At 34.7% G+C, this 16,894-nt stretch overlaps 2 protein-coding genes and 1 pseudogene across 2 annotated transcripts; all 3 read right to left on the bottom strand.

Annotated features, from left to right (window-relative positions):
• Positions 987-1,975, bottom strand: LOC109226760 (protein FATTY ACID EXPORT 2, chloroplastic-like). The gene has a single exon (XM_019391607.1). The coding sequence runs from the start codon at positions 1,951-1,953 to the stop codon at positions 1,198-1,200; it is 756 nt and encodes a 251-aa protein (XP_019247152.1). The 5' UTR covers positions 1,954-1,975; the 3' UTR covers positions 987-1,197.
• LOC109226761 (cold-inducible RNA-binding protein-like) lies at positions 1,965-10,439 on the bottom strand. Its single transcript, XM_019391609.1, has 4 exons — positions 10,409-10,439; positions 10,181-10,249; positions 4,339-4,445; positions 1,965-2,057 (listed from the first exon to the last, which is right to left on the bottom strand). The coding sequence occupies exons 1-4, from the start codon at positions 10,437-10,439 to the stop codon at positions 1,980-1,982; spliced, it is 285 nt and encodes a 94-aa protein (XP_019247154.1). The 3' UTR covers positions 1,965-1,979.
• LOC109227733 lies at positions 11,573-12,928 on the bottom strand (annotated as a pseudogene).

Genomic DNA, 16,894 nt, shown 5'->3' on the forward strand with positions numbered 1-16,894 from the left:
CTTAAATAAAGTAAGTGCTTGTTGCTTGTGCACTCTTTCTGGTGATACACAACAACAGAATTTTTGAAGGCAAACGAAAAAACATACATAGCATTTATGAATTTTAGTACTATGAATTTTGTGGGAAAAGTTATTTGTTTTTAGTTCAGTGACGATAATAGTAACTTTCCCAACAATAAAATGCAGTTATAGAAGTTAAGTGCATAACTACTGGAAGGAATAATCCTCTTCATTGAAGGTCTATAATGAATTTGTGTTGATAAGGCATATTCTTTTCGGAGCATTCATTTCATATTTTGAGCTGCTTACAGGCAAGAAGAAAGGAATAAGAGTTTTGACATCACCAGCAACTCTTTCGGGCTGCTAATCTTGTTCCAATATCGAGGAATTCCTTCCAAATTGTCTAGAGTCTCACCAAGAGCCATGGACGTGCCAATGCTATTCTATTGTGATGACCAAAAGACCAAACTTTTGAAGCAGCAAGTGTTATGGGAACAAGGGGCACATCAAATTACATTGTTTATGACACATGCATGTTAAGATAGACCATAAATAACTTATTCGCATTCAGTATTCAGTACTGGTTCTTAAGGTTAAATTGTTTGATTTGATGTATGTAAGTCTCCGTTGCTAGGCTGGTCACTTTCACCCCATTCTTGTGTTCAACTCGATTACAATGTTTCATCTTTCCCCTATTATTGCCAAAAAATTCTCCTGTTCGAATCACAGAGATAAAAAAGCACTTCCTAAATTGTTCACTGATAAAGTGAAATAACAATTACTAGTTGTTTTCGGTTCTGGACGTTGAGCAGATATGTCCACAGATTTCAGTGTCCTAATTTCCTCAACAATGTGCACATCTTGTACACATCCAGATTATTGTTAGAGATACTGTTGGATCCTCCAAGACCAATGAGCCTTAACCATTGAATCTGGTCGAGATATTTTCGGAAAATCACATAAAAACAGGAATAATAAAGGAAAACTTCTCCAGAACAGAACGAATAGACAACAGAAACAGAGGGCTAATAAAGTAAGCCTTCATACATCATTAGAGTCCACCAGAGAGTTATAGGAGCCACACAGCTTAGGAAACTTTGCAAAATCCAAAATTCAAACAGATAGGAAAACTATAATCAACAGTAGAGAGTAGACACTAATGATTGTCCATGTTGATCAGTAGCTTAGTTTAGGGATCTAATGTGCAGTGCGCAATATTCCATGCAGATAACCACCAGTCATAACAAGAGACACAAAGGAGACAATACCAGCTGGAAAAACCTTCTTTGACTTCAGAAACCTAGATCCCATTACTCCCAGAAGTGCAGCCGAGAGGACGAAACCCATTGATGATGCCAAAACAGGTTGTGTTGGAAGCATAGCATAAACAGAGTACAAAAGGGAGGCAGAAACTCCACCTGCAATTAGGGACTTCGTGCTGCCACTTTTCAGATAACCCATAAAACCACCAGCTCCAACCAAGAAAGCATAGCCCAATGTCAATTTTTGGGACATAGAAAGGGCCATTTTCTTTTTATTGTTATGATCCTTGCCTTCATCTGACTCCCCCTCGTTGCCACCATCATTATTATTATTATTATTGCCACCATTATTTCCCTCCCCACCACCGCCATTTGCACTCACAGAATCATCTCCACCACCACCACCTGTCTCTGGCAGAATATCAATTCCTGGCCCTGCTGAATCAACAGTGAAGGTGGTTGGCATTGTAGAATCAGAGACAACACTGGCTTTGACTCCCCAGTAGGAAGGCTTTGATCGAGTGGACAAGTTTGGGTACACCGTGCAAGGGGTATTCAATGGATGTAGAGATGAACGAAGTGACCTCAATGGCTGACTATGAGCAAAGAAATGCTGCCTTTGACTCCAAGCTTGGACGCGAAAGTGAGGCAGCACTATGGAGGATTGAGCAATGGCCAAAAATTCTCCCATGATGTATATGCTGAATTATGAGAAAGTTATTTACGGGATGGTTTGTTTTCTGTAGCTTGTGTATTCTCAGCAACTTCCACAAAAATCAGTCTTCCATCAACAATCTGCAACCGGTAGATCATTTCAATGACAGAACAGAAAAACGGGAAGCAGCAAGACTCTTCAGACAGCCAACATTCAATATTTCACCAGGAGGTAAAAATGAAACAAAATTAAATACACTTTATAATGCTGGAAAACAAATTCCCTTGGGGAAGTAAAGGAGCTTTCTGCAAAGACATAATGCCACTTAAATTCCCCCTGATTGTTGAGGATTTCTGGATTTTAGCAGATCAGAATCTTTTCCCTGGTCCTTATAGTTGACTGACTTTCTTTTTTTTCGCGACAATCTCACAAAGCCAAGATTTGGAGCAACAAAAAACAATCAAAACAGTCTCTCTCTCTCTCTCAAAAAAGCCATCTACTTTAAATTTCTGAAATAATCCATAAAATCAAGACTCTGCACATAAGTAAATCAAGCATAATTGTTACAAACAATTAGCCAACCACCACAATCTCAAATTAGCTTTCAAGCCAAAGCTTGGTGCATTATTGACATCTCCAGTCAACGGAAAACACTTCGTGCATTTTTTTTGATGAAGTAAGCAGGATATCATTAAAGGCATCAAGAAGATGCAAAAAGATTACAAAACAAAGTTTGTTAGCTCATTTACAGTTGAAGTGCTACAAAACTAGAGAGCCGACAAAGTCCAAAAATGCATCAAAAGTAGATATGCAAACAAACCACAGAGCTACGCCAAAAGTAGACATGTGCACAAATAATTTTCAAGACCAACACCAATATTTTCCTAACATATTCATATCATTGATATAGGATGTCTACTGCTCTCAGCAATTGTGCTTTCACTCATCTCTATTTCTGTCTACTGGGTACTTTCCCGTGTTTTATAAAAAATTATAACATTCTTTTTGATCTGTGTACACAAAGTTTAGGGATTACCCTTTTGAACAACTTAATGTTCTCAACTGTCATTTTGCACTAAAAACACACACAAAAAGAAAGTTCAGCTGCAGAGGGGTAATAGAAGCATAGATGCGGCAATGAGGTGCCAATATTAGATGAGAAGTCAAGAAAGGTAGAGACCACAGGGGGTGACTGGTGGCAGTGGCTTAATAGAGGGGAAACAGACAGTTCGTCATCTTGGCGAGCAGCAGGATTGGAGTTTGATATCATAATATTGTTCTTCAGCTGACAAGTTATGCAAAATATGAGTATACTTTTCTTTCTTCCTTTTCTTGTTTTGTTTGTTACCTGCTGAAAATTTCTCATCTCCAAAATAATAACTCATCATTTTGCAGTCCTTATTTTCCTTAAAATGATAACTTCTATAACCTCTTTAGTCTTTACTACAACTTCCCAGTTTCTTATCAATAGCTCAACGACTACCACTACTTAAAGCAATGAAACATCTGCGACCAGTGAACTTCAAGAGATTTTGCTCTACCATATTGCTTGCAAAATCAGAAGGAAGACTCGCAACAACAAGAGACTTCCTACTATTCATTTCCACTAAATAGTTTATGAGACAACTAATTCAACAAAGGTAGATTATATATCCATAAAACAATTTAATAAAATAAACACCAAAAACAACAGCAAAAATAGTCGAACATAATGAGATACAGTTCCTAGACCAAACACCGTTTCTCCATAGATTTTCTAGAACCTAGACCCCTTCCAAGTGAAAGTTAGATTTCTTTAGATGGTTATATTCTTCGCATGTTTCGTTATAAGCCTATTAATGCCCCCAACTTACATTTTCCACCCTTTATCATTAGTTTCATTCGAGCAATGATTATCCTGTCTCCAACTGAAAGCATTTGCAGGACCAAGTCCTTTAGACCAACAAATGCAACAATTTGTGCCGGTCGATGATAGCAAAAGTTCACAAAGTCAAACAGCACGCCAAATTGTTTAAGATGCTTGGAAAAATCTTTCGCTTATAGTTTTGCTGTGAAGTGCTGGAAATAGACATCTGCCTTCTTTAATCTATGATTGATAAATAGTTTTCTAAGCGAAAGACAGACTAAGAATTGTCAATAATAGAGGAACACCTAGTTTTTAAAGTGGGACACCACTATAACAACTATGTGTTTCCTATCTAACAATGGATAGATTTAATATAAAAAAAAAACAATATTTAAGAAAAACCTAAAAATTTGAATCGGAAGTAGCGGGTGTGCTTGCACTCATTGCTGAAGGCTATGTCCACAACTGATGATAGGCACCATATTAAGCATGTTCCATAAAATATACACAAAACACACCATCAACAAACACACAGAAGCAAGTGTACACATTTACCAACAAAGCTGAGGAATTACCCTTCCGTTAATGGAATTCAATGCATTCCGAGCATCTGCTTCTGACTCAAAGGTAACAAATCCAAAACCTTTAGGCCTTTGCGTTCTTGGGTCTTTAACAAGCCTCGCTGCTCGCCCAAATTAACAAATCCATATAAATCAATCAATCAAATCAACTACGTCTCAATCCCAGATTAATTATAGACCTATTTAACAAATCCGTCACAAAGTACAAATTCCATATTTATAAATAGTTATAGGGCAATCAAGTGTAGTAGATAAAGGGCGTTTGGTATAAGGGAAAATGGAAAACAGTTCAATCAAAAGGAGGAAAATGACTTCCCTCACTTATGGGCGGAAGTCATTTTTCCACCAACTATCTTCGACTAGCACTAGACTTCATTAATAATCTCTAGTACTCAAAAGTTTCATCAGAACACTCTCCAATTTGCTGATATTATTTATTAATTTTTAATATTATACTCTATATTTTGAAAATATTTTCCATGACATAAATTTCCTTGGGAAATGACTTCTGTCATACTTAACACACCCTAAATTTCACACTTACTTATTTTGAGGATAAATTAGATTACATTTCAGACGAAAAAATAATGATTTCAGAATATAGAAATGAGGAAAGGTGAATTAACCTTCTGTAACAACGCCAAAAGGTGAAAAGAGCTTCTTCAATCTTTCATTCGTAGTGTAAAACGATAATCCTGTTTAACAGAACAAAAATCGAATGCGTCAGTGTTAGGGTTTTAATAAGGACAACAGCAGACAAATAAATCACGATTAATAAGAACAGATAAAATACAATAAATATTTGTGCTTTTGTGTGTGTGTGTGTGAAATATCAGGAGAGAGAGAGTACTGCTGACGAATAGTTGCAGCCCTTTTGCCATATGAGGTCCGAGAGCAGCGCTGTATCATCAAATCAAAGAGGAGAAATTTTATTTTGAGTGAGATTCAACCAACAAAACTTTTATGAGGCACCTCTACCTATTTGACAAGTGGAAATATGGGTCCCACATGTTTCCATCCCCTTTCTCAATTCCCTCTCTCATATTTTTACCAACTTTACGAGATGACAAAATGAAAAAGCAGTCAACTTTTCTCCTCTATCTTCTACTCCTTTTCTAAAAGGAAGAGAACATGTGGATTTTTAGGGTCGTTTGTTCGTGTATGCTTGTCCAAATTCAAGAGTCTAAAAAGAAGAATGACTGAATTTTTCTCTCTGTATTTTAAAATAGAAAAATGATGGGCAAAATATTTTTGCGGGAGAATCATTGATTTTTTGAGATATCTATGCTTTCTAGTTCCTAATTTGTAATTGTCGGATCAATAGTTTGGTTGAAGCTTATTAATCTGACATCTCACTGGTGTGCAGTGATGTAAACTCAACTTCACATTTATCATTTAATTTTAATATTGTTGCTTGGATACAACTTTGAATATCTTTAGGTTTGAAGACCTTTTCTTTTGTGATGATATGGGATTCTAGGTTTGAATCGTTGTTTGAGTTGAAAGTGTTAATTAAAATATTTGATGGTTGGATTCTGCGAGACTGCGTTGGAGTAGGTGTGGGCATCGGTCGGTTCGGTTCGGTTTTGAATATTATCGGTTATCGGTTTACAAATATCATAACCCGATAACCAAACTGATAAGATATTGGTTATCGGTTATCGGTTAATCGGTTATTGATCATTATCGGTTCGGTTATCGGTTTACCCGATAAGGTAAAACTAAAATTAAGAGGTGCTGAACGCTGAATATTACCTAAAATTAAGAGTGTTGAACGCTAATATTTGTGCAAAGTAATATTTGTACAAAGTTTACTGGAAGCTGCTATATATGACACTTCAAGGTAAGGACCAAGGAGCGGGTGTGGATTTCAATCCAACAAAAGAAATTCTCAATATACCATTTTCAGTATAAAACTAAAAGCTAAACTACAGCTGAGTAACAATTTTAAAGGTTCCAAAATGAGATTTAAACTTCTATTTAGTATCAAGATCTATGTTGCGCGGACTCTCAAAAATGTAGCTGCACCCGTGTCGGATCCTTAAAAAATGCACTACTTTTGGAGGATCCGACATGTATCTGGCCACATTTTCGGAGAGTCCGAGCAACATAGATCAAGATCTTGTGGCAGAACTACAAGCATTTGAAGACTGTCAGAAAGCTGCACATAGAACAACAATTCAAAGCTGCACATAGAAAAATTAAACACATATTGACAACACCCATAATCATATAATCATAATTCTAAAGGAAAAAGCAAAAAAGATTAAATTTTTGCCTCAAACTAAACATACCCAGTGGCCAGTACCTCAATTGCCCACATGTAAAGTGCAAACAGCTCAAAATTCCAATCAACAAAAATAGGAGATAAAAAGATCCAACTTTCACAATCCAAAAACAGATGGTACACACAGTAATGTCCAAACTCCAAAGTAATAGTTCAAACACATTAATAACAATACAAAGTAGTAGCAACCTTAAGATTAACAAGTTCAAATTCCAAACATGATACTAATAGTTCAAATTCAAGTAAACAACACAACAACTACTCAATCATTATAGGCTTCACCAAATTGCGCTCCAAACAACGCTCAACATGCCTCATTTTAAAATCTTAAAATGAAACACATATAACTACACATAAAAAAGGAAAATATGATAACAGAAGGTTTGCTTTCATTACTACAAAGTATTGAACTGCCTCATGCTTCTCTTAGTTTCAATAGAGATAAAGAAACATCATTTCACATATAGTACATGTCACTAATTCTGCGTCAGATGGTAACTAAAGAAGACTGCGACATATGCTTTTATGGCTTTAATCAAACTGGAAATCTGGAATCATTTTAAAAAGATGTAAATTTAATTTATTTGTTAAAGATTAACATGAGCTGTAAGTCCCAAAATAAGATTTCGCAGTAATTCCATAGCTTTCAGCCATCTAACTCCTATAAGTGATGGCTAAGCAAAAAATTCAAATAGTACTTCAAATGAAGAGATGTAAGGACTGTGATAAAGAATCAACTAAGATAAATTCAAACAATCAGTGTAGTATAAATTCAAGAAACCAAACATATTAGGGAAACCATTTTTCGAGCTTCATAAAAAGGAAAATATGCAAAATTGATTTCTAAGATACCAAACTAAGACGAATTCAGAAATGGGATATGAAACACTGACCTTAGTGCAATGCTCTGCCGGAAAAAGATATAGAAAACTGAGTCTTGACGGGCTCAGTCGTGGGGGCGTGACCGCGTGAGTCGTGAGGCGGAGAACTGGCGAGGGCTTGACTGCTTGAGCCGTGTGGCCGGTGGCGGACTGGCAGAGAACTGGTGAGGTCTGACTTCTGAGGGTGAGGACTGAGGGTGAGGAACTGAGTGAGTGAGGCGGACAGCGGACTGGCGTCTGGCGACTGCGGAGAAAGCAAAATTAGTATATGAAAATGAAACCCTAGTATTACTGGTATATACTCAAGTGTAAACTAGTAAACTAGTAAATTAGTAAACCCTTATTGGGTTATCGATTTACCAATACCGTAATTGCTAAACCGAGTCCGAACCGATAACTCAATAAAAAAAAATTACCGGTTACTGAACCGTTAACCCAATAAGCCAATACCGAAACCCAATAAATAATTAACGGTTCGGGTTATCGATTTTACCTCTATATGCCCACGCCTGCGTTGGAGAAGGAGAGGAACGAAATGCATTTAACTCAAAATTAAAGAGATGATGAAGTTTAGTAGAAGTTGAAAGAAGAAAACGGATTGAATATCAGTGCTTAGAGAAACATGAGCATAAGTAGGTTAAAAAAAAAAGTAGTGTAGGACCCTCTCTTAAGTAAAATTGGGTAAAAAAGATAGAAATGAGATGGTGAAATAGGAAACACGTAAGTGTGAGAGATAAAAGGAGGGAGCTGACATGTGGGACCCATATTTCCACTTGTCAAATAGGCAGAGGTGCCTCGTACAAGTTTTGTTGGTTGAGTCTCAACCAAAATAAAATTTCTCATCAAAGAGACACTGTATTTGTCGAAATTGCAGGTCGGTCACTATTTTAATTGAAATTGCATGTTAGTCCCTTCTTTTCTCATTAATTATTATATGTCCCCGTTTCAGTATTTCTTCTTCTTCTTTATTTTTTCTTTTTTCACCTTTTTCTTTTCTTTTAATTTTAATGCGATAAGAAATCAGTGCTAATAAGGGGAGACATTCTCCGGCTTGCTTTCATAAAAATTCCATGTCGCAAAGTTATGGCCGCCGACAAACTTTATTGGCAGATGCGATACACGATTAAACTGAACAATAACATTAGAATTGCTGCTAGTGGAGTCAACATTTATTACATTAGGGGTCATTTTAAGTGTGAGTCTATGTGGCAGTCAGAGGATCTAAAAAAAAAACTCGTGAGAGTCAAGAAGATCGCTCTGATACCATATAATAGAGAAGTTTTATTGTGTGCCTCACACAACTGACATTAGTTGTGTGAGGCTCTTTTTTTGTCCCACAAATGAGCAAGATGAAACAAAAAAAATAATTTTGTTAAATGATGATGAGCTGATTATATATACAAACAAGTTACAGAGACCTAGTTAACAGACCAGAAAGCAAAAAAAAACAAACTCCTTAAATGATGGGAACAAAATAACAACCTATGCAATAAAACAAAGTAGATACACAAATTTTACAAAGCAGTAATAGTAACTCCTAATATGTCAGGCGTTAATTATTAAATAGCCCTTCGAGTGACAAGCAGGACGACGAAGAAGCCCTTTACTCCCGCTTTGAAATAGTAGGAACTATTACAGTATTTCTTTTGGGGGTAAAAGTATGTGGTATTCTTTTCTACTACTCCATCTTAACAGGGGTGAAATTACATACTCCTTTTTATAAGAGCCAACAATTATTATTGAGGTTTAGCCGGATACCAAATGCTCCAATCAAGCATCCCCAGCTCCACAAACCAAGTAAAAAATCATGACACTGGAACTGACTCAAAGTCAAACCTCTTCTTCCTTTTCTCCATTTCCTCCAAAACAAAGAAAGCATCTTCAACATTCCCTTTATCAAGCAGGCCAAGAATCATACACCTTATTGTTTCTACACGCGGAAAATGCCCGCTAATCAACATTGCCCGCGGAAAATATACACAAAACACACCATCAACAAATACACGGAAGCAAGTGTACACATATGAGGAATTACCCTTCCGTTAATGGAATTCAATGCATTCCGAGCATCTGCTTCTGACTCAAAGGTAACAAATCCAAAACTTAGGCCTTTGCGTTCTTGGGTCTTTAACAAGCCTCGCTGCTCGCCCAAATTAACAAATCCATATAAATCAATCAATCAATTCAACTACGCCTCAATCCCAGATTAATTATAGACCTATTTAACAAATCCGTCACAAAGTACAAATTCCATATTTATAAATAGCTATAAGGCAATCAAGTATAGTAGATAAAGGGCGTGTTTGGTATAAGGAAAAATGGAAAACAGTTCAATCAAAAGGAGGAAAATGACTTCCCTCACTTATGGGCGGAAGTCATTTTTCTACCAACTATCTTCAACTAGTACTGGACTTCATTAATAATCTCTAGTACTCAAAAGTTTCATCAGAACACTCTCCAATTTGCTGATATTATTTATTAATTTTTAATATTATACTCTATATTTTGAAAAATATTTTCCATGACATAAATTTCCTTGGGAAATGACTCGTGTCATACTTAACACACCCTAAATTTCACACTTACTTATTTTGAGGATAAATTAGATTACATTTCAGACGAAAAAATAATGATTTCAGAATATAGAAATGAGAAAAGGTGAAGTAACCTTCGGTAACAACGCCAAAAGGTGAAAAGAGCTTCTTCAATCTTTCATCCGTAGTGTAAAACGATAATCCTGTTTAAAAGAACAAAAATCGAATGCGTCAGTGTTAGGGTTTTAATAAGGACAACAACAGACAAATAAATCGCGACTAATAAGAACAGATAAAATACAATAAATATTTGTGTTTTTGTATGTGCGTGTGGGAAATATCGGGAGAGAGAGAGAGAGTACTGCTGACGAATAGCTGCAGCCCTTTTGCCATCTGAGTTCCGAGAGCAGCGCTGTATCATCAAGTCAAAGAGACACTGTATTTGTCGAAATTGCAGGTCGGTCACTATTTTAATTGAAATTGCATGTTAGTCCCTTCTTTTCTCATTAATCATTATATGTCCGTGTTTCAGCGTTCTTCTTCTTCTTCTTCTTCTTCTTCTTCTTCTTCTTCTCTTTTCTTCTTCCACCTTTTTCTTTTCTTTTAATTTTAATGCGATAAAAAATTAGTGCTAATAAGGGAAGACATTCTCCAGCTTGCTTTCATAAAAATTCCATGTCGCAAAGTTATGGCCACCGACAAGCTTTATTGGCAGATGCGATACACGATTAAACTGAACAATAACATTAGAGTTGCTGCTAGTGGAGTCAACATTTATTACATTAGGGGCCATTTTAAGTGTGAGCCTGTGTGGCAGTTAGAGGATCGAAAAAAAAAATTCGTGAGAGTCAAGGAGATCGCTCTGATACCATATAATGGAGAAGTTTTATTGTGTGCCTCACACAACTGATATTAGTTGTGTGAGGCTCTTTTTTATCTCACAAATTTGAGGACTCAATCTTACATTTCTTGGTCCACAAAACTCTGAGACAAAAAAGATGCCTCATACAACTAGTGTTAGTTGTATGAGACACAAAATAATATTTTCCCATATAATGAATGAGCAAGATGAAACAAAAAAAATAATTTTGTTAAATGATGATGAGCTGATTATATACACAAACAAGTTACAGAGGCCTAGTTAACAGAAAGCAAGAAAAATAAAATAACAAACTCCTTAAATGGTGGGAACAAAATAACAACCTATGCAATAAAACAAAGTAGATACACAAATTTTACAAAGCAGTAACAGTAACTCCTAATATGTCAGGCGTTAATTATTAAATAGCCCTTCGAGTGGCAAGCAGGACGACGAAGAGGCCCTTTACTCCCGCTTTGAAATAGTAGGAACTATTACAGTATTTCTTTTGGGGGTAAAAGTATATGATATTCTTTTCTACTACTCCATCTTAACAGGGGTGAAATTACATACTCCTTTTTATAAGAGCCAACAATTATTATTGAGGTTTAGCCGGACACCAAATGCTCCAATCAAGCATGCCCAGCTCCACAAACCAAGTAAAAAATCATGACACTGGAACTAACTCAAAGTCAAACCTCTTCTTCCTTTTCTCCATTTCCTCCAAAACAAAGAAAGCATCTTCAACATTCCCTTTATCAAGCAGGCCAAGAATCATACACCTTATTGTTTCTACACGCGGAAAATGCCCGCTAATCAACATTGCCTTCAAAACCTTCAAACCTTCCTCAAATTCTCCTGTTTTACAAAACCCAACAACCACCATTCTATATGTAGCTGCATTAGGATTGCAACCTGCAATTTGCATATCAACTAACATCCTATACGCTTCAGCAGTTTTACCTTCCTTACAGAAATAATTGATTAACATATTATAGATCACAACGTCGGGCTTAATGTGCCTCTTTTTCATCTCCACGAGTAAACTATTTGCCTCACCAATGTCGCTTCATTTTAAAAGATCAGTCATCAAAACACCATAATTGACTATTTTCAGCTTACATCCTTGGTATTCCATATCAACCATTAACTTCTTGGCTTCTTTATACTTACCCAAAGAACTCAAACCTTCCATCAACAAAGCATAAGAAACTGCATTTGGCTTCTTTCCCTTTCTAACCATATCCTGAAACAACCTTTTAGCACCTTCAACATCCCCCTTCTTACACAAAAATCCAACTTGACAATTGTAAGTTACCACAGTCGGCTCAATTTCTCTTTCAATCATTTCATCAAACACTTGGCGCGCCAGTTCCCAATCACCCTTTTCCAGCCACATCTTAATAATAATGTTAAACGAAACAACATTTAACCAAATACCCATTTTCGAACAATTCCTTAACATCTCATTTGCATCATCAGGACGTCCATTATCAATAAGCACATTTAAAAGTGCATTAAAAGACTGTACACTACGCGTACAATTAAACGACGCCATGTTGTGAAAAAGCTCAATAGCTTTATCAACCAACTGGGCTTTGCCGTAATGTTGAATCAACCCGATAAAAACCCTCTCTTGACATCGAATATAATATGTTTTTAAATACCCAAGAAGGGTTTCAACAGCTTCAAAGTCTCGAGACTTAGCGAGCTTATAAATAAGACAAGAATAAGTAGGGTAGTCATGTTTGAACCCGGTTTGCTGGTAATCATGGAACAGTGAAATAGCTTTATCAGGATCTTGGATTTGTTTGAGGTCAGCAAGTAGTGGTATTGGCTTGCGAAGGAGGTTTTTTGTAGGCTTATGAGGCCTTTCAGGTGAGGATTTTGAGGTGGGTTTATGAGAACGATGATGACTGTGGTATGGTTGGGATTGGAAAATTGAGGTTCTGAATTGTGCAAGGTTGTTAATTTTGAGTTTTGAGGGAGTTGTGCTAGCTTGTTTGATTCTTGAATTGATCATGGAATGTAGGAGGTAGAGGTCAGATTATAGTTTCAAGTGTTAGATGAAAGATCTGTGGAGGGAAAATGGGTTGCTTAAACTTGGAAGCACATTTGAAAGCTTATGCACTCGAGATTGGATGGTAAAAATAGCACAGTATAGCCAGTTTTCGGACTGGTCATTCAAAAATAGCCAGCGTTTACTAAGTCAATGAAAAATAGCCACTATTTTACTGCAACAGAGACCGGTCCAGCATAATATACTGGAGTTCGGTGCATCTGTGTATGAACTCCAACATATTATGCTGGATCGGTATACTTTGCTGGCTCCAGTATAATATACTGGAGACTGGAGCACCGGTGCTCCAATCTCCAGTATATTATGCTGGACCGGTATACTTGCTGGAACTCCAGTACATTATGCTGGAGTTTTAGTGTACTTATGCTGGCTCCATCATATTATGCTGGAGTTCCAGCATACTTATCCTGGAACTCCAGTATAATATGCTGGAGTTCAAGTATACTTATGCTGGAACTCCAGCATAATATACTGGCGTATTTTCCGCTGTTTGAACAGTATTTTCGCTCAGATTTATCTTTACATGAAAAGTGGTTAAACTTCGATTACTTTTGAAACTGGGCTATTTTTGAACGACTAGTTGTAAATCTGACTATTTTTAAATTTCTCCCGATTGGATGGGTACTGATTTTGGTGAGATTTTGATCTGGGCCAAACAGATGCTTCAAAAGCTGGAAATTGGGCCTAGTTTATAGATGTGTTTGGGTGAAATTCAAAAATAGCCAGATTTAATTGGAAAATAGCAATAATTTCAAAGTAATCGATATTTAGCCACTTTTCATGTAAAGATAAATCTGAACGAAAATACTGTTCAAAATACGTAAGATATTCCAGCATAATATACTGGAGTTCCAGCATAATATAGTAATATACTGGTCCAGCATAATATGCTGGAAGTTCATACACAGGTGCTCCAATCTCCAGTATATTATGCTGGAACTTTCCGTGTGTTGGAGTTCCAACATAATATGCTGGAAGTTTATACACAGGTGCACCAATCTCCAGTATATTATGCTGGAACTTTCCGTGTTACAGCAAAATAATGACTATTTTTCAATGACTTTGCAAACGTTGGCTATTTTTCAATAGAGCCCGCTTAGTTAGCGGAGGTCTTGAGTTCGTCTCAACAAGAGCATTTTATTTTTCTATATTTTGCCTTGGTTATATTCGTTGCGCAAACAAATACAATCGATACAGGTTGTATCCTTCGTATACATTCTTGTATACAATCGATATAAGTTGTATTATTTGTATACACCCTTGTATTTCATCTTGGTTACAGTTGATGCATGTTGTATTTGTTGCGCGAACGAATACAATTGCACAAAAGTATACAATTGATACAAGTTGTACGAAACTAATACAGTTAAGACAAGCTATATTCGTTACGCGTCTGAATACAAGTAATATAAGCCGGTAACGATTGAACAATAGCTATGAATGGTAATTAGGTAAACTATAATTATTAGCCTCTAAACTATAATGCTTTATGAAAATTCATCTTACATTTATCAGTTAACCTTAATTTATACTACTAAGATGAGACAATAAAGATCTTAGATAACATGCTAAATCATAACTTTATGATCCGTATAGGATTTCACGAGAGGAACTTAGATGTTTATATGACAAATTCTTTGCATTTTCATCTGCTTTTGATATTAAAAGTAATTCAACGTTATTACACCAAAGAAAGATGACGTCCATTAGAACCCTTTTATTCGAATGATCACTCAACTATCCCAAATTATCTTCTAAAGTCACTTTACTTTCGTTTGTAACAACAAAGTCACTGAACTATACCTATTGCACTCAGAAGGTCACTCAACTAGATTTTTCAAATTTTGGATTGCCAAATACCTATTTTACCCTCTAAATTATAAACATTTATCTTCTTTTTTTTTTAAAAAAAACTTTTTAATATTATAATTTTCTCTTTTAATTTATATTATAGACTTACCTATAGAATAAATAAATATTATTTATAAATTAAAAATAGAAAGTATTTAAGCATATATAATGCTAGAATAACAAAATAATGAGCATAGTTAAAAAAATTAATTAGAATAATTTGTTAGTAATAATAATTTTAGTATTAACAACAAAAATTTAAATTTATTTATACAATTTAGAATGAAAGAAAATAAAGGTTGTAAAATATATTCCATGCACGTAATATAAAAATAATTATTTAAATAAAGGTACTATTATAATATACATTATATTCTTAAAAATTATGCTCAACTATATTATATATTTTTCATGCACAAATTAACATAGCATATTTTACCCGATACAGATAGTCCCCCTGCTTTCCGGTGATACAACTTTGTGTCGTCGGAAAGTTGGTAGAAATTATAATATAATTGAGCATAATTTTCAAGAATATATAATGTATATTATAAAAATATTTTTATTTAAATAATTATTTTTATATTACGCGCATAGAATATATATTTTACAATATTTATTTTCTTTCATTCTGAATTGTGCAAATAAATTTTTGAATATTTGTTGTTAATACTAAAATTATTATTACTAACATATTATTCTAATTATTTTTTTTACTATGCTCATTATTTTGTTATTCCAGCATTATATATGCTTAAATACTTTTTTTTAATTTATAAATAATATTTATTTATTCTATAGGTAAGTCCATAATATATATTAAAAGAGAAAATCATAATATTAAAAAGTTTTTTTTTTAAAAAAAGAAGATAAATGTTTATAATTTAGAGGGTAAAATAGGTATTTGGCAATCCAAAATTTGGAAAATCTAGTGGAGTGACTTTCTGAGTGCAATATGCATAGTTCAATGATTTTGTTGTTACAAACGAAAGTAAAGTGACTTTAGGAGATAATTTGAGATAGTTGAGTGACTATTTGAGTAATTGACTCTCTGAAAAGGATACTGAAACCAGATATATAAATCAATAGTAGAAAAAACTTATACTCCTACATTTCACTTGCAAACAGTTAGGCAGAGAAAGCTGGTCATAAAGCTAATCAGGTCTTAATTTAGTACATGTAATCTGCTCTTGCTGAGATAGTTTCGCAAGCATCAGCTCACAATTTTGATTAAAAAAGTAATTTTCTCCTCTATATTCAGTAGATATTTTCTGTCAAAATGCCAAAATAATATTAATTTCATCCCAGTCCAAATGAGAGAGACCACAAAATACGACCACAATCCATTTCATATAACAGTAAAATTGTAAAAACATGTAGTCTCGTAGCTTCATATCCATCTCACAAGGTCACCATATCTTTCTTCTTTTTTTAATCCTAACAAATATATTAGTTTGACATTTTCCTTGACAATTCGATACCATCAAGTCGATACCTTGATAAACTAAAAGCCAAGATTCTCTGGCATTATAAAGCATGATCATTGTACCTCGAACTCAATTCTATCTCCTGTAGCCTGGATGAAATATCCACTATTAGAAACAGGGGCGGCTCAATAAATATGGAGGCCTAAAGCAAAATTTCAGTGAGAGGCCTTATTTTTTATATAAAAAAGAAAAAAATTCATATGTAATTTCATTTAAATTCTATATTTATAGCTTTTCTTATGCAAAGTTATTAATAATTTTATCTAATCTATTTGATTTCTCTTGAGATATACCTTCTAATTATGGTTTTTATTATTTGCTAAAATTTTATCAACGGCACGTTGTGGGATTGTATTAAGGTTTCAACCTTTTTTTTGAATTACGAATAATAATCGAATTCTTTCTTAATTTATGGTCTAGAAAATAATTCCCAATATATAAAAAAAATCTCAATTTATGATCAATAATCTAATCTTACTTTTTTACAATGAAAATCTGTAATTTCTCATTTAAAATACTAAATATTCTTCTAAATATAAATTACTAATATACTCCCTCCGGTCCAAAATAA

This window comes from Nicotiana attenuata, chromosome 6, assembly GCF_001879085.1.
Source record: "Nicotiana attenuata strain UT chromosome 6, NIATTr2, whole genome shotgun sequence".
Classification (NCBI taxonomy): domain Eukaryota; kingdom Viridiplantae; phylum Streptophyta; class Magnoliopsida; order Solanales; family Solanaceae; genus Nicotiana; species Nicotiana attenuata.